This window comes from Helianthus annuus, chromosome 8, assembly GCF_002127325.2.
Source record: "Helianthus annuus cultivar XRQ/B chromosome 8, HanXRQr2.0-SUNRISE, whole genome shotgun sequence".
NCBI classification, from domain to species: domain Eukaryota; kingdom Viridiplantae; phylum Streptophyta; class Magnoliopsida; order Asterales; family Asteraceae; genus Helianthus; species Helianthus annuus.
Window position 1 is genome coordinate 89498532 of NC_035440.2, and position 18963 is coordinate 89517494.

General features: G+C 41.8%; 1 protein-coding gene across 1 annotated transcript; it reads right to left on the reverse strand.

Moving 5' to 3' along the window:
* Positions 1–13581: 13581 nt before the first annotated feature.
* Positions 13582–16667, reverse strand: LOC110870327. Its single transcript, XM_022119514.1, has 2 exons — positions 14527–16667; positions 13582–14458 (listed from the first exon to the last, which is right to left on the reverse strand). Exons 1-2 carry the CDS (start codon positions 16665–16667, stop codon positions 13582–13584), a joined length of 3018 nt encoding a protein of 1005 aa, XP_021975206.1.
* Between the last annotated feature and the right edge of the window lie 2296 nt (positions 16668–18963).

Sequence of the window (18963 nt, forward strand, 5' to 3'; positions counted from 1 at the left end):
CTCGAGCCGTCTTTAGTCTTTCCTTGATTTGTGTTATCTTGTCAGTGGTTTCTTGCACGATTTCTGGACCTGATAGTTGACTTTCTCCTATTTCCGCCCAACATACGGGAGTTCTGCACTTGCGTCCATATAGTGCTTCGAATGGAGCGGCTTCGATGCTTGAGTGATAACTATTGTTATAGGAGAATTCGATTAATGGTAAATGGTTATCCCAATTACCACCAAAGTCAATAACACATGCTCGGAGCATGTCTTCTAGAGTTTGGATCGTCCTTTCACTTTGTCCGTTTGTTTGTGGATGATATGAAGTACTTAAATTGAGTCGGGTTCCCATTGATTCTTGGAAACTTGTCCAGAAACGGGAAGTGAAACGACTATCTCTATCTGATACAATGGAGAGTGGAACTCCATGTAAGGATACTATTTCATCTACGTACAACTTGGCTAACCTTTCCATGCTAAAGGTTTCCTTTATTGGTAGAAAATAAGCTGATTTGGTTAATCGGTCCACGATTACCCAAATGGCATCATTACCTTTTCGGGTTTTGGGTAACTTAGTAACAAAATCCATTGTTATGAGTTCCCATTTCCATACAGGCATTTCTAACTGTTGTAGTAAACCTGAAGGTTTCTGATGTTCGGCTTTCACTTGCGAACAGGTTAAACACTTAGATACGTATTCGGCTATATCCTTTTTCATTCCTATCCACCAGAAATTCTTTCTTAAATCTTGGTACATCTTATTGTTTCCTGGGTGTATAGTATACCTAGATTTATGAGCTTCCTCTAAAATCTTTGATCTTAAATTTCCCTGTTTAGATACCCAAATTCTGCTTTTGTGGAATTTCCAAATTCCATCATTTCCTTGTTCTAATTCTTTTAGGTGACCTTTCATTCCTTCGGCATCATCCTTGATTGCCGTTTCCTGAATTTCCTTCAATTGTTCCATTAAATCTACTTGTAGATTTATTCTAAGAGCACGAACTCGCCTTTGCTTCTCATGATACTTACGACTTAAGGCGTCTGCGACTACGTTTGCCTTTCCTTCGTGATATTGAATATCATAGTCGTAATCACTCAGGATTTCCATCCATCTTCTTTGTCTCATGTTTAACTCTTTTTGCCCAAATATATACCTTAAACTCTTATGATCTGTATAAACAGTAAACTTACTTCCATACAGATAATGTCTCCATATCTTAAGGGCAAAAACTATAGCTCCTAATTCTAAATCATGAATCGTATAGTTTTCTTCGTGCTTTTTCAATTGTCTGGAAGCATACGCAATTACCTTCTTGCGTTGCATCAACACACATCCGTATCCTAATTTTGAAGCATCACAATATACCTCAAAATCTTCTGTTCCTTCTGGTAAGGCTAAGATTGGAGCATTGGTTAATTTCTGCTTTAAGATTCTGAAGGCTTCTTCTTGTTTAGATCCCCACTCAAACTTAGTGGCTTTACAGGTTAGCTTAGTTAATGGTACAGCTATCTTGGAAAAATCCTTAATAAACCGTCTATAATACCCAGCTAAACCTATAAAACTTCTAATTTCCATTGCAGTTTGCGGAACCTTCCAATTGGTAATTGCTTCTATCTTAGCAGGATCTACGTGAATACCTTCGTGATTCACCATGTGTCCTAAGAATTGCACTTCTTGTAGCCAAAATTCACACTTTGAGAATTTGGCATACAACCTTTCTTTTCTTAACAAAGTTAAGAGTGCATGCAAGTGCTGACAATGTTCGACCTGACTTTTTGAATAAATAAGTATATCGTCTATGAAAACAATTACAAATTTATCCAAATATGGTTTACAGATCCTGTTCATCATGTCCATGAATGATGCAGGTGCATTAGTTAACCCAAAGGGCATGACTGTAAACTCATAGTGTCCATACCTAGTTCTAAAAGCAGTTTTAGGTATGTCTTCTTCTTGAACTTTTAATTGATGATATCCGGAGCGCAAATCTATCTTAGAAAAATATTTAGCGCCTTGTAATTGATCGAAAAGATCATCAATCCTAGGTAATGGGTATCGATTTTTAATTGTAACCTTATTCAACTCTCTATAATCGATACACATTCTCATTGATCCATCTTTCTTTTTCACGAACAATACTGGTGCACCCCAAGGGGATGAACTAGGTTGTATAAATCCTTTGCTTAGTAATTCATCTAATTGTTTCTTTAATTCTAGCATTTCGGTAGGAGCTAATCGATAGGGTGCCTTGGCTATCGGTGTAGTTCCTGGAATTAGATGAATCCTAAATTCTACCTCCCTATCTGGTGGTAACCCAGGTAAATCTTCCGGAAATACATTTGGGTATTCTGAGACTACAGGAATTTCCTTAAGTTCTTTTTCTTTAGTACAAATGATTACTGAAATCATATATACTATTCCTTGTTTCCGTTCATAATTAGCAACTTTCATTACTGATATGAACTTCAGCGGCTTTCGAGGTTTATCTCCTGTAATCATGATTACTTCCCCAGTAGGTGATTGAATTTTTATAGAGTTTCTATCACAAATGATTTGAGCATGGTTGGCTATTAACCAATCCATTCCTAACACAATATCAAATTCAGCTAATTTCATAGGCAATAGGTTTGCAGCAAATTTATGACCTGAGAGTTCTATTTCTACTTTTTGCAAAACCTGATTGATTTTTACTGAATTCCCATCTGCAGTTTCGACTGTAAAAATCTGCCTAACGGTAGTTAAGGGTAACTTAAGAGCTTGTCAGAATGAAGTATTTATAAAACTTTGGTTTGCACCAGAGTCAAATAATACTTTTGCATAAACGTTGTGAACTAATGCATAAACGTTGTGAACTAAAAACGTACCGGCTATCACATCCGGAATGAGCTCTGCTTCTTGCGTAGTTAGCTGGAATGCTCTGGCATTCTTCTTAGTAGCTCCTTCGGTCGCTTTGGGTTTGTTGTCTACTGGGTTGGCTAACTTAGGACATTCTGTCTTGAAATGTCCGGCTTCTCCACAATTGTAACAAATTATGGATTTCTTTCTGCAGTTTTCTTCACGATGTCCTGTTGTCTTGCAAAAATTGCAAATTATATTACATTTTCCAAAATGGTTCTTTTTGCAAATTTTGCAGAATGGCACAGTTGAAGATTGCCCTGTTCTTCTCTTCCTGAAATTACTACTATTACCCATCCTAAATCCTTGGGTAATTTTCTGAGCTAATTCCTTCTTCCTATCTTGATCTCTTGTGCGTATCAGTTCATCAGTTAGGGTGTTAGCTAATTCTACTGCATCGTCGATAGTGCGAGGTCTCGCAGCCTTAACGATATTTCGAATTTCGCTAATTAATCCCCAAATATAGCGAGAAATGAGTACCGGTTCTGGCGAAGCCAGTGTTGGTACCACTCTAGCATATTCAAAGAATGTCGAAGTATAACTACGACAATCCACACCTAACATCCGATGAGTTAGGAACTTATTTGCCATTTGTTCCTTTTCATACTCAGGACAGAATTTTCTTTCTACCAGATTCTTAAATTCTTCCCAAGTCATAGCATAAGCCCTATCTCTTCCTTTAGCTTGTAACACAGTGTTCCACCATTCAAGTGCTCCTTCTTTAAACAGATTTGATGCGTACATGACCTGATCATCTTTGGCACACTTACTTATTGCAATTACTGCTTCGGTTTTCTCTAACCAACGCAGTGATGCAGTTGCCCCTTCATTGCCTGCAAATTCAGTGGGTTTACAAGCAAGGAATTCTTTGAAAGTGCAACCAGGTGTTGCAGCCTTCCGTTTCTTAGGGAGCGGCGTGTGCTGGGATTCATTATCATGATTAACATGATTATGGCCACCGTTTATACTATTACTGAAGTTATCTTCAGTAGTACGTTTACTAGGAATGATATGTTGCGGTTCGATTGGACTTTTTACAGCAGCAACAAATGCTGGAATAGCATTGGCTATCCCTTGAGCAACAATATTTTCAATATCTTGTCTAGTCATATATTGATCCCCTGGATGTTGCTCCGACTGGTTAACCTCATTTACTGGTTCATTACCACTATTTGCCATCTGATAATATATAATAATTTTTATTAGTATTTGATAAATAGTAATCATACATAAATAATCAGACAATTTATAATACACGTATAGTCAAAACTATCGATTTCTCGATTCTATTTCATATCCGTTATAGTATGCATCACTACACACAGATATTTTACAAAGTTTTATTCGGAGTTATGTTACAGACTGATTTCACTATATACTATTACACAACTATAGTTTTACCATCCTCCTATCCCTCACCATTTGTTGTTCTAAAAACGCATTTCCCTTTCATCATATTTCCAGGCAATCTGTCCCCCTATCTCCCTGATTCTATTCCCTGCATCCATCAACTCTTCACCGAAATGGCGAAGTTCAGCCATATTCTCAGTGCTCATTGGTGGATTAGGTAGGGGTTCTGGATCGAATTGCGGAAGGAAGGAATAAGGGTCGTTGACAATATTTTGAAATTGCCAATCATTCGTCCACCATTCGTCCATTTCTACAGATTGAGCGTGGACTATTGGTTCTGGGATTGCTGGTGCAAAATTCATAGGGAGTGGATTTTCACTAGGATAGGTAAAAACATTTGTATTGACAGGCTGAATAGTTTCACAGTTTGCCAATAGAAAATCTATTTCATCCTGAAAAGTTATTTCCTGGTTCTGGTTTTGATTGGAGCTCTCTCCGATTTCTATCTGAGTTGGTCTAGAACCTTGTCCTACTTCCATTTCTATATCTTTAGAATATTCCTCAAACTGTATCTCCATTTGCCTAGAATTTTTCTTATCTTCAATTTCCATCTCCGGCTGTTTACCAGTTTCTTTTGCTATTTCTAAAGGATTGTTTATTTTAGGAAGTTTCGGGACTGGCTTTTTCCTACGGATACGATGTCCCCACACGTAATTCTTCTTTTTCTTTCGTTTTGGCTTTGTCAAAGGTGGAGCATGGAATTCTACAGGTTGGTCCACATCAGCAAAGTATCCAGTAAACTCTTGGGAAACTTCTATATTCACCGGGTAAAGATTGATGTTCTGAAAAGCTTCAGATATCTCGCTCATGCTATGTAGCATATATGCAAAATGCACAGAAATGCTAAGTTAAAACTTTGGAACAAAGTTTAACAAATAAACATCGAAGTTTTATTGCACACTATTTGTACAAAATAACAGGGAAGAACATACTCAGATTTATTTATTTATTTACTGAGAAGTGTTATTACTAGACTTAGGGTATTTAAAAATTTGCATGTTCTGCTACAGTAGCTAGCATATACAAATTTGCCCATTTCTCATCTAGCTTATCTTCCCAAGGTAATTTATTGATTAACTCCTGCGTTTCCTTTTTTAATCCTCTTTTCTCGGATTTGCTCTTTACTTTTCTTAATAATCATACTCCTTTTTCTAGGAGAAAGCGGTTTCTCATATTGTGTTTTTCGCACAAATATTCCTTCTTCAGGAATTGTAGGCAGCTTTGAAAATTTAGTTTTGGATGAACTTCCTTCTTCGTAGACTGACTTATCTAATTTAAGATAGATATCTTGCAACTTTTGCTTACCCATACTGTAACTAACAAATAGTCAATTTAATAAAACACATAATCACCTAATAGTAATCAAGAAAAATTAAGTATCTTTTAAATACTTAATTAGCTTAACTCAGTGGCTCTGATACCACCTTATTTCTGTCACGGCCCCCGACCCGGTTTTACCCGTTTCAGGAGTCGCGGGACAGAAATCCCGTGATATTTATTTATGTGATTTTAGCAGCGGAATTTTAACATCAGGATCGTTATAAAGCTAAAAACTTTTCCCGATTATTTTATTTCACAATTCGGGCTAAAACCCCGATAATTTACAATAATAAGATTTTTCTGATAAATCTTTATTTCAAAACATATTTCTTTATTTTATATTGAGTCACTATCGTAACCTTGAAATGCTCTCCGGCACTTTTCCTGAATTACAGTAGATCACCTGAAACATGTTTGAAAAAGGTTTTGTCAGCGGGGAAATACTGAGTGAATCATTTATTTTACTGAAAACGACACATTTATTATAATTTACAGTGTTAAGATCTTTTACATATGTTTCTAATATCTACCAACTACCCACAGTATTTGTCACTCGACCGGATCTGTGACAGTGGTCATATCACCATTGGCTGCCCCAATGAATGACGTAAATCAATTAAAATTAGGTTCGCCCACCTAAAATGATTTAAACCGTAGTAATGTGCACAATACCCCACATACTGGCTGTAATTTGGTGATTACATAAACTTAATCACTGTAATTATAATTCTGAAAATAATTTGGAGTATTGTAAAACATTTGATAAAAAGAGAGAATGACTCACATTGCAGAATTAATACAGATAGAATATGATTTAGCCCTGTTAACCTAATTTCAACAATAATGCACACAAAACTGGGTTAGTGATCAATACAGCAGTCACGATAACTCACGAGATCAAATTCTCACAATGAACGACAAAGTGCAATACTTAAACATTCGTCGATTTAACGACAAATGACAAAGTATAACCCTAATGTGGGCGGCACTTAAACATTCTTTGGATATATTGATCTCGGAAAATGAATCGTAATAGCGATCGAGTGTTTACCCTATTTTGTGGTAGCAATTTGAGTGCAGTGTGTGTTTATTTGTAGTATAATTGTGATAATTCGTCGTACAGAAAGCGTTTGGCCGAAGTTTCAACTTCCAATTTCAAGTCCCAAGGTCTGCTATTTATAGTGAATTTTGGGACACTCTTACGGACCGTATGGCATTTCCCCTTACGGTCCGTAAGGGGTGCAGTCTATTTATGTAGACTTGCTGGCTACGGGACTAGCTTGTATGACTCACTAAAAAAATCAGTTTCAATATGTACAACGAAATTTCAAGATAATTATCAATTAGGGTTTTACCTCCCGGAGTTTTAGGGGCCCTGATCCTGATTCCGATTGTTCCGAAATTTTTTGGGTTAGTGCAGGATTACTTGGGTGTCTCAATTAGGGTTTCCTTATTGACTAATTATCATTCTAATTATTAATTTTAATGAGTGTTGTTACACTGCGCCAGAGTGAAAAAGAAGAAAAGAGAAGAAAGAAAAGAGAAGAATGGTGTAATTTTGTTAATATGTAAGTTTGTGCTATTTGTTTGCCGACCTTCCTTGGGGTTTTGGCGTTTGGTGTTAATGAAATTCTCCTTTAAAAAAAAAAGAAAAATATTTACCAAAATAGTGTTTTTGAAGTTTTTTTTGTTTCTCACTCCTATTCTAATCGGATAAATCCAATTCATTAAATAACTATTGGTCTAATCATATTTTTAAAGAATATAAAAAACAACTTTTTTTTTATAAAACCTACTTTGAAACAAAAACATATTTTAACAAAAAAATTGTATTTGATAAAAAAAGGATTTTTAGTCACCTATTCCGTTGATACCTTATTTTTTTTTTTTTTTCAAAAATCAAGTTTTCAAGCTCTGAGTTTGACCATTTTTATTCAATCCATTAATTAGGTTTGGATCCGTCCTTACTTTCTTCGTTAATTAATACATGTTATAAAGAGTTAGTAGGTTCGAACCTTCTATCTCTTTTGTGTGTTCGAACATGAAATTCATAATTTCTATATGGGTTTTTTTTTTAGAATACTTTACTTAAACAAAATTTAGACTTTTAATTTTTTATCAGTTGTAATTAAATCTACAAACTTTGTTTTTGTAAAAAAAAAAGAAAATAATAAAGAAAAGCTTTTTTTATTTACCGGTTAAACTTAAACAGTTTTACAAGTTTATTTAATATATTATGTTTTATTCAATATAACAATATATAAAATAATTAGTCAACGGAAATAAAATATTAGTCAACAGAAATATATTAATGACAAAATTAAGTGAATTTTCACTTTTTTTTTCGTTGAATACCTTAAACTTGAATATGAGGGGTAACTTTAATGAATAACTTAAACATGAATATGAGGAAAGTTATAAGAAAAAAAACTGATTTTCTTTTCAGATTTTTTGAAATACAGATTTTAATTTCGACCTATAAAATATGTTTTTGTTTCAAAGTAGGTTTAAGAAAAAAAAAACTGATTTTCTTTTTAGATTCTAAAAAAAATATGATTAGATCAATAGCTATTTAATGAATTAGATTTACCCAATTAGAATAGGAGTGAGAAACAAAAAAAATCTTCAAAAACACTATTTTGGTAAATAGTTTTTTAACAACACCATTTTGGTAAATAGTTTTTCCATCAACACTACTATGGGAAAAAAAACTCCTTTATAGAGTAGGGTGTTGTAGAGTATGGTGTAAATAACAACACCCTTATATTATATATCAAACATTTCTGAAATCACATGAACAGTAGCAGCACCTGCGTGGCAAGTTTATATATCAAACATTTCTGAAATCGCATGAACAGTAGCAGCACCTGCGTGGCAGGTGGCTGCTTCTTTTTTTTTTGTCTTTTTCCGCTTTATTTATATATTATAGGTATTATTGTGCCAAACTATTAAGAAAAACTTTCACAATTCAGTTGGTTGTATAAACATTCAAATATTGAGTGTCTCGGGTTCGAAGCCCTTCATGGGAAAGAAAAGTTTTTATTACCTGCTGCCAAATAAAAGTTTGAGTAAATTGTTTCACTTATTATTATTTTTTTTGTCTTTCCCTATTATTCTTAATAATATTTTCCGTGATTTATTCATTCTTCTTTTTTCACTTTTATGTAGTTTTCTCTGCTTCTAAATTTGTATTTTTTATAACCAAATCTTTTAAAACAAATACCTTTTTAACATACCTTCTTCTTCCTACAGTGTAACGCAGATTAGTGATGAGCATTTGGTATCGGGTACTGAAGAAACACTGACCTAAACAGCACCTACGGCTTCAATGATTAGTGACTCGAACGCTTGGCTGCAAAACAGAAACACCGTTAGGACTCGTTATAGGAATGGGGTTATTCCTGTAACCACCCTCCGGCGTGAGAATAAGTATTGGTTTATGAGAGAAGTTTTGGAGAAGAAGATGTATGAGAACAAGATGATCGTACCTTATACGTTTGTCTCTATATATAGGTTTTCCATTAGGGTTTCCTTTATCCCAGGATGTATTCCGATAAATTAGAGATTTACACGATCTTCCCGAAAAGTTGGAGATTTAGTTGTGCACCTTCCATGTAGGTATGGAAGGTTCTAGAATAAACGTTTGTATTTATATAAATATAAAAGGTTGTAACCGGGTCGGGTTGACCGATGCGGGTCACACCTCGTCATGTCCCCCCAGTCCGAGCTCATGGAAAAAAATCCATTAGGTCGGACTAAGAGAAAAAAGAAAAAGTTAGCATATGATGATTGTTACAACGGCTTTGGAAAATGACGGCGAGAATACAGGATGTGACAGTTGGGTCATCATATCGGTGACAGCTGTTTTTACCCCGCATGGACACGTTTGTCCGTTCGTACATCTTTTTGAATTTGAAAAGTTGCCTTTGCGTATAAATAACGACTCCTTATGTAGGAGTTCAAATCCCTTCCCCCAAATTACTCCTTCGTTATTCTTCCTACTCAATGGCTTCGAAAACGAATGAATCGTCTTCCACCGCTACCGCCCCTACAGACATACTGTTTTGTAAGTAGGGCGTAACATCCTTCAATAACCTTGTTCATGATTACGGCATTAGGGCCGAATGGAACCCTGTTTTGCCGTCGAAGGCCGATACTGCCTTTCCCTTGAAGGGAGGTAAAATCACTTTGTTCAGTGATTTTTTCAAATTCTGCAACTTCCGGCTACCCATCACCAAATTTTTAAAATCGGTGCTTGATTTTTACCGTATCCATATTTCTCAAATACATCCTCTTGGCTTAGTGAAACTTCGGCAATTTGAGTATGCCTGTATAGCGCTGGGCCATATCCCAGAACTGGTTGTCTTTAGGGCTTTCTTTGTGCTTGTGTGGAAATCCCCTTTCTTTACTTTCGATCGGAGGGATACGGACGCGTCGTGCTTAAGGGATATTCCCACCAGCTCGAGGGACAAAGATTGGAAGAAAAAATTCTTCTATCTTGATGCCGCTGTTATCCCTGGGGAGATGCACTGGAGAGAGAAAGGGCCAAAGGATAAAGTGAGAGACGATGCTCCTCCTGAGGATTCGTACACATCAAATGCCCTATACATGAAGCTATGTGGCCGCCCCTTTGAGTGCACAATTATCCCAGAAGGCGCGTTGGTGATGGCCGGCATGAGTTTATTGTGGCCTGATATTAAGCGTTATCCCACATTTCAAAGAGACGATGCAGGTATGTTTACATCATCGTGCCTTGCTAGGTCTGCAGTGTTTATTGTTTGTTTTTTTTTATTATTCTCATATGTCACGCAGGGGAGTGGGGTATGTTCGACTTTATTGATCCACCGCGGCACCTCGCGTTGAAGCCTGCCGACCGCGTGTTAGACGAAGGGGAACCGGACGTGCTAAAGGTGCATCTTGAGCAGTTTCTTCTGCCCGCTATACCGGCGGACCCAACGGCGTACATTGCTCCGTTGTCAGGTGTGGCGATTACCGCCGTGTCGATGTCGGAGAAGAAACCTGCCCGAATAAAGCTTACCGGGAAGAAACACACAGCAATCCATGGGGGTGTGCCCTTAATGGAGGAAACTTCCAGTGTTGGGCGTGATGTTCCCTTGGTCGCCGACCTGACCAGTCCAAGTCGTGCTTCGAAGAAAAGAAAAACCTTTGTCGCACCTACTCTAAGTGCCTTTGAGGCGGTACAGGCTGCTTGTGCTTTCTCACCAGGTATCTATTGCTAACTACCATTGTAGCATACTAGCGTTCACGTTACTAACACCCTACTACGTTTATGGTGCAGGTACCTCTGTGGGAGTGTCATCTGGAGTTGTGATACCAACCCTTGTGCCGACCGTGGCGTTGTCGTGCCCTGGTACCAGTGTTAGTATGTCTACGGACCCGAAGTCCTTGGCTTCTGTTACTGCCACTGTGAGCTGTGTCATGCCCCTCCCGATTCCTACATTATCAGTAGCTGTAACTGTTGATCCGCTATCTTCACTTCGGACAGGCGGTCTTGATACACCCGTAATTGATTCGCCCAGGGGCATATTTGCTGATGTGGATAAAGATGCCGCTACCGCGTCGGCAGCGCAGGAGGTGACCAGCGTGGGTGGTGGCGAAACTCGAGGATCGAGCAGCGGTATTGCTGACGACGGTATCCGTCTGATTGACGACCTGTTTATACCAACTGTTCGTTGGGATCCCCATGCTCAAGATAAACGCTACCAGCCTCAATGGAAAATTGCTGAATCCTCAAGGCTGATCTCCCCCCTGTGGTTCAACACTGGGTCGAGCGGGCGTATCCTCCTGCCGAAGCGGCGTACGTTGAGGGTTTAAACAATGAAGATTTGATGAATTCCTCAATATCTGACTCTGTGAACCTACCACGAAGGTTGGTAGAGATCCGTCGCAGGTGGATGCATGATAACACCCAACTCCATCAGGCCCGAGCGACTATTCAAGAATTGAGGGACGACAAGCATCGCCTAGAAAGTCAACTTCAAACTGTGGGGTTAAGGGAGGCAAGATTTTTGTCGGAGAAAAACAAGGCTGAGGAAGATTTGCGGAGGGTGACTAACCATCTTGCTGAGGAACGGATCTTATGGGCCCGCGATATGGCGGAAAAAGATCGGGTTTTGGCTCAAGCCAAGAATGTACAGGAGGAGTTGGAACGTAAGGCCATAGCGGAGGCTCAGAAGGTGAGACTCGAGTTATCGGCCCAATTGGAAAAATTTCGTGTTGACACTGATTTTGTGTCTCAGGTTCAGGAGCGGTACCAAAGTTTGACAACTGAAGTAGAAGCTTCCCATACCAAGCTCCGGCTGATGCAGGGAGAGCTGGAGGAGCGTGAAGGAAAAGTCAAGGAGTTGCAGGACCATTGTGACTCACTTGTCACTCAAAACAACAAACTTGCTGTATCGTCATCTTCTAAACTAAAAGAGGTGGAAAATGCTCTGGCACAATCCAATGCAGAAGTTGATGATTTGATCAGCCAGCTAGCGGCTATGCGGGGAGACAGGAATTGGTTGATAACTAATGGGCTTGTGGGAGCGTTTGAGTATCTGCGTGAATCGTCCCACTTTACCAGCCTGATTGATCGTCTCTCCGCAGCTGCTTACCAATCCGGGCATCATGATGGTGTGTATAAGGGCTACATGGATTGTCAGCAGTTGGATAGGGTGCCGCCGGATTTTCAAGCTGTCAAGGGTAAGTTGCAGACTGATATGGCGAGCGCCCTTGAGGCGGCGTATACCGAGCCGCTGCCTTGCTATGGCGATTTAATGGATAAAGTCAATGAGGATGGAATAGAATCGCTACGTCTGATGCTGGACCCCGTGGATGAATCTGAAGAAGAATGACTACTCCGTTTTTCCTTTTGTTGCTTGTTATGTACTCTTATTGCCTTGTTAATGACACTGTTTGAATTGGGTTTAGTGCCCATTTCTGTTTTGATTTGACAGCTAAATTAATGCAGATGTCATGATTTCTGACACCGCCGAATTGTAAAATATGGCTCTGTGACTTGTGATAATTGTTTTTCATTAATACATCCGACGTCACCACTGTCAAAACTTTTTAACTACTGCTATAAATTCACCTTTCGTTTCCTTTTTTGGTTGTGTGTTTATGATGGAAAGAAAACGATATAGGCAAAGACTCTCCGAGATCTTCTGGGTTCTTGACGCTGCCGATGGCTTGCTAATGCTGCAACACCCGGTGACAAAATCGATGCTTAGGGGGAGAAGACCCATTCCCAATGCTGCTCCGCTTCGTGCCAACCGAGCATGTCAGAGCATTGTTATTGAGGATCCTCAACCAGTGGATCCCGGAGTGCCGCAGCTATCAGCTGATGTGCTGTCTGGTCTGATTCCGGTGAACCCTGAACAGCGATACCGTCTAACGTACCAGCGCCATTCTGGTGGTCGGACGAGGAGGCAGCAGATGGATGGCTCAGGTACGGTGGCCCCAATGGTTGATGGTTCATCTGACCATTTGGCCATCGATCCAGTTGTGGATGATGAGGTGGTGGTGCATACCCCTGCAGTGGTGATGGCACCCAGCCTTCCTCAGTAGGTGTTTTGAACATGTTCTGTTTTTTGGTTCCCCTATGTTTTGTTTTTAGGGATAGGGACAAGTACTTGGTTTTTTTTTTTTTTTGAGATAGGTCATGTACATGTGATGATGCCTATCTGTTTTGGGGCGGTGTATGTATCTATTACCAAGATACCCGCCGTAAGCGCTTGTTATTGTTAACCCTATGACTTATATGAATGAAAAGTATTTCGTGTTTAAGGGTTTTGTTTGTGTTTTTACCGTTTGATGCATTCATCGTGCGATGGTAACTTTTGTAACAAATAAACTTAAATCTTTATTAAACTTGCATGAAGCAATAAAAGAAAAGTAGAAAAATCCCAACACGGGTTACACATGTGAATTTGAGAAGATAGTTAACTCTTGCTGTTAGGAGCAAGGTTTTACAGGTAGCATTTCCTCAACTGGGCGATGTTCCAACTGCGCGGTACTGGCGTGCCATCTAGTCGGGATAGGCGGTAGGCCCCTTTACCCAGATCTTCTTGAACGACATAAGGGCCTTCCCAGTTTGGACCCAGTTTTCCTGAAGGTTCCATTCGACTTGCTTCGTTGTCACGCATGACGTAATCACCCGCTTGGAAACTTAGCTTAGCCACCCGTTTGTTATAATATTTTTCCAACGCCTTCTTGTATCGTGCCTCGCTGATGGCGGCCGCCTCACGCCTTTCTTCCAACAAATCTAAGCCCTCTCTCAGCGATTGGTCGTTGTTATTGCCTATGCTGAGACGGCGTAATGATGGTAACCCTGCCTCAGCGGGTATCATTGCCTCCATTCCGTAGGTGAGGCTGAATGGGGTTTCGTTGTTGCTAGTTTTGGGCATTGTTCTATGTGCCCAAAGGACATGTGGCAATTCTTCCAACCACGAGCTTCCCTCGTGCCCCAGTCGCTTTTTGATGCCCTCTAGCAGACTCCTGTTCGTCCGCTCCACCTGTCCGTTACCCTGTGGGTGTGCTACCGACGTGAAAATCTGCTGGATGTGGAGATCAGTGCACCATTCCTGGAAAATTCTATCCGTGAACTGTGTCCCATTGTCACTTACCAGGTAGAGCGGTAACCCGAACCTGCACACGATGTGCTCCCAGAGGAATTTTTTGGCATTTTCCGCCGTTATCTTAGCCAAAGGTTTTGCTTCCACCCATTTGGTGAAGTAATCAACCGCCACAATTAGGTACTTCAGCTTTCCGGGGGCCGGCGGGAAAGGTCCTACGATATCCACAGCCCATTTCTGGAAAGGCCACGCTGCTGTCACCGGTACCAGGCTGTTTTTGGGCCGTATTGTCTGAGGAGCAAACTTCTGGCAACTGCGGCATTTTCGCAGTTCCGTTACAGCGTCTTCGTGCATCCGGGCCAGTAATATCCCGCACTATGGATTTTGGCTACAACTGCTCTAGGTCCGGCGTGTATGCCGCATATACCCGCGTGAATCTCGCTAATGAGGTACTTTGCCTCTGCTGGGGAAACGTATCGGAGCAACGGACCCAAGTAAGATTTTCGGTATAGGACACCATCATTGACTTCATATTGTAGCGCTTTCGTTTGTACCTTTTGTGCCTCGCCCTTGGCGGGAGGTAGTTCACCTGTTACGAGAAAGCGTAGGATCGGAGTATACCAGCAAGGTTCTTCTATTGTGACCGCGGAAACACTCCGTGGTTCGATTGAGGGTGTCTGTAACGTTTCGACTTTGACTTCCTTTTCCATGCCTGAGGTGGCGAGTTTGCTTAGGGCGTCTGCTATTTGATTCTTCCCTCTGTGTACATGGTTGAGCGTGACCTTGTCGAAGGAATCCATGAGTTCTTTAGTTTTCGCCAGGTATTTCGCCATTGACTCGTCTTTAGCTTCATACGTTTCGTTTACCTGATTGTTAACCAGCAACGAGTCGACATATGCGTCTACTCTGGCTGCCCCCATGGATTTTGCCATCCGTAACCCTGCCAATAATGCCTCGTATTCCGCTTCATTATTTGAACATTCAAAGTCAAAACGTAAGGCGTACATTAGCCTGATTTGATCTGGACTTATCAGCATTAGGCCTGCACCGGACCCCTTTCCACTAGATGATCCATCAGTGTATAGCTTCCAAGTCTGCCTTGCAGTGCTGGACTCTGGTATATCTTGAATGACTGGGTCCGTAACGACTTCTCCTTCCGGTATTTCAGCTAAGAAATCGGCAATCACTTGCCCTTTAACCGCCGTTCGCTTCTGATACTCAATATCTAGAGCCCCCAGCTCAATGGCCCATTTAGCCAACCTGCCCGAAACCTCTGGCTTGTGCAGAACCTGCTGTAGCGGGTAGTTGGTTAAGATTTGTACACGGTGTGCTTGAAAGTATCTTCTTAATCGCCTCGTGGCGTGGACTAATGCTAAAACTAGCTTTTCCAGTGTAGGATAGCGCGTTTCAGGCCCCGCTAGCACCCGGCTTATGTAGTATATAGGTGTTTGTTTCCCCTCTCGTTCGACCATGAGCACGGCGCTCACCGCTGTATGAGCTGCAGCTAAATACATTTTTAGTACTTCACTGGGTCTGGGCGCGGTCAGCGTAGGCAACCTTTCTATAAAACGCTTCATTTCCTGCAGAGCCTGTTCCGCTCCGCTGGTCCATTTGAAATTCTTCTTGTTGAGGCAATCTTTTAATGTTTTTATGAATGGCAAAGACTTTTCAGCATGCCTCGCTAAGAACCTGTTGATTGCTACCAGTCGTCCATTTAGGGCTTGAGCTTCTTTCAGCGTTCGGGGAGAAGGCATTCGCGATATGGCGGCTACTTTTTCTGGGTTAGCTTTAAAACCGTCTCGGGTGACGACTACCCCCAGGAACTTCCCCTCTTCCACCCCAAACGAACATTTCTTTGGATTTAATTTTATGTTGTATTCTCTGAGCCGCTGGAAAGTTTCCTCTATATCTGCCAACATCTGTTTTTCTTCGCTGCTTTTAATTACGAGGTCGTCTACATAGACTTCCAAATTTCGCCCGATCTGTGTTTCGAACACCTTGTCCATGAGCCTCTGATAGGTAGCTCCTGCGTTTCGTAGTCCGAAGGGCATCTTGGTGTAACAGAAGATGCCAACGTCGGTATGAAACGCTGTTTTCTCTTCATCTTCCTTGGACATCTTAATTTGGTGGTACCCTTTATACGCGTCTAGGAAACACTTGAATCGATAGGGTACCAGGGAATCGACCTTTAAATCAATCTCGGGCAACGGGTACGCGTCTTTTGGGCACGCCTTGTTCAGGTCTTTGAAATCGATGCACATTCGCCATGTGCCATCCGGTTTTTTCACCATGACCGGGTTAGACACCCAAGTATGGTATTGTGTTTCCCTGAGAATTCCAGCTTCCACTAACTTGCGTACTTCTTTAACGACCGCCGCCCGGCGGTCCGGGGCCATGCTGCGCTTACCCTGAGCGACTGGCTTAACGCCTGGTAGTGTGGCGAGCTTGTGTTCCGCTTTGTCACGGGGGACTCCCGTCATATCGGAGTGCTCGAAAGCGAAAATGTCCGCGTTTCTTTTTAACAATTGCTTCAAATCGCTCTTAACTTCTGGGGACAGAGTGTCCCCAACTGTGACCATTTGTCCAGGTGGCGCGTGCTCAATACCCATCTTTCTGGTCCCGTGGCCCCGGTGGGCCCTTGGCGACATCGTTTGGTATTCAATACTTCTCCGATTTTATCGCGAAATACGGTAGCGATACCTTGCGGTGTTGGGAACTTCATAAAACCTCTTGCCGTGGAGACTATGGCGTCTAACTTTCCCAGGGTGAGTCTTCCGATAATCACATTGTGGTATGACTCAGCGCGGACCACAAGGAAAGTTAGTAGTATGGTTCTTTCTTTGGGTGATTGCCCGAAAGTTACCGGGAAAGTGATTTGACCAATAGGATCAACCTTTTCCCCTGTGAAACCTTTGATAGGGGCGTGTACTGATTCGAGTAGCTTCCTATCTTCTAATTGCATTCTGTTAAAGCAATGTTCATAGATGATATCTTCTGAGCTTCCGGTGTCGACTAGGATTCGCCTCATGCGATAGTCTCCTACTGCCGCGGAGATGATCAGGGCGTCTGTGGTAAGATGCAAATCCTCCATTCGTGGTTCTATAGTCATTGTTGCCAACATCCAAGGCTCGAGTGTGGAGAAACTCCGCTTCGCCCCCCTTCCTATGTCAGCACGAACCATGTTCAATTCGCGCGGCCTTTTGCCTGTCGCCTTGTCGTTCTCCTCCTTGACCACAGGCGGGCCTTGCTTGATATCTCGCACTAGGTGTGCCAATTTACCCGACTTCACGAAATATTCGATCTGTTTCTTAAGCTGAAAGCAGTCGTTGGTGTCGTGCCCGCTTCCCTTGTGGTACTCACAGTATTTACTCGTGTCTTTGTTCGGATTATCTTTCAGCGGCTTTGGTGGATTAAGCCTGAGGTTTTCTGAGGCAAGAATTTCAGTCGGGGTCTTGCTTAAATTGGGATATTCAGATCGAGGTTTTGACGTCTCGTTCTTTGAATAGGAGCTTCGGTGTCTGTCGTATCGCGAGTCCTTGTCGTTTCTCTGATATCGGTCTCCCCTATGTTTGCTTTTAGACCCTCGGCGATCTTTTTCCTCCTGACTTTTTAGGGCTTCTTTCTTTCTGTTGGCTGCGTGGCTGGCCGCTACCGCCTTTTCCTGTATAACATATACCTTGGCTATTCGCAGTATTTCATCTATGGTTGGGGGTACCCCATCCCTTTCATGCAGTGTTCTCAGTAGTTCGTCATCATTAACCCCTTGGAGGAATGCTCCGCATGCCAGATCGTTGGTGACGCCTGGTATCGCCAGGCTTTCTTTGTTGAACCTGATGATAAAGTTTTCTACCGTCTCATTGTCTCGACGACGAATATGAAGGAGTTCGTTCCTATCTTTCATATGTCGGCGCTGCTGACTAAACTGTAGGATAAACTTCGATTCCAAATCTTCAAAACTGTCTATCTCGCCTGTGGGCAGGCTGTCCCACCATACTCGTGCCGCTCCCACTAGGGTTTGTACGAACATTTTACACCATAGGGGCATGGGCCAGCAGGCCACTTCACCCGCGCTCTTAAATAAATTGAGATGGTCGTCTGGGTCGGTGAGGCCATCGTACTTACCGACCGTTTGGGGCATTTTAGGTTTTTCCTTGATAGGAGCTTCAGCGATCCTACGAGTGAATTTGGATCGGAATGTCGCGTCTACCGGCTTGTATGGTTTGGTTAATTCGTCTTCTTCTACGTTCACGGGTTGTGCGGGTGGAACATTCACACCCGGGGCAGGTCCTGCCACCAGACTGGAGTTTTCCAAAGGGGTCACCCGGGGTCTGACCGCGTTTTCTCTGTCGTGCACAGGTTCAGTTGGCGCTTGGGTATACATTGGTTGCGGAGTTGGAAAATTCCACCATGGCGGCATGTAAGCCGCGTATGGCGATTGAGAGCTTCCTTGCGCTGTTCCCTGAAACGGATACGCTGTTCCCCCGTATGAGGGTAAATACCCGAAAGGGGGCGCATAGCAATACCCTGGGAAATACATCTGATTTCCTGGTGTGACAGGGGCATTCATTACCCCCGTTGGCATGATAACCGGCTGATGAGGTGGTGTAGATAACGCCGCCGTAAGCGCGGCTGAGTATAGCGGCGGCATTGGGTTAGAAACCAACGGCTGGTAGTATTGAGGCGTACTGGTTTCTGACACTAAGATACTGGGGCTCGCCGAGGTGATAACAGGAGTGGAGTAGAGGCGTGAAGCCTGTGAAAAAACAGTTGTTCCCG

Coding starts and splice junctions, on each gene's coding strand:
- LOC110870327 (XM_022119514.1), bottom strand. CDS start 16,667: ATGACGGGAGTCCCCCGTGACAAAGCGGAACACAAGCTCGCCACACTA. Junction 14,459..14,526: donor CCCGGATGCACGAAGACGCT/GTAACGGAACTG, acceptor GCCCAAAAACAG/CCTGGTACCGGTGACAGCAG.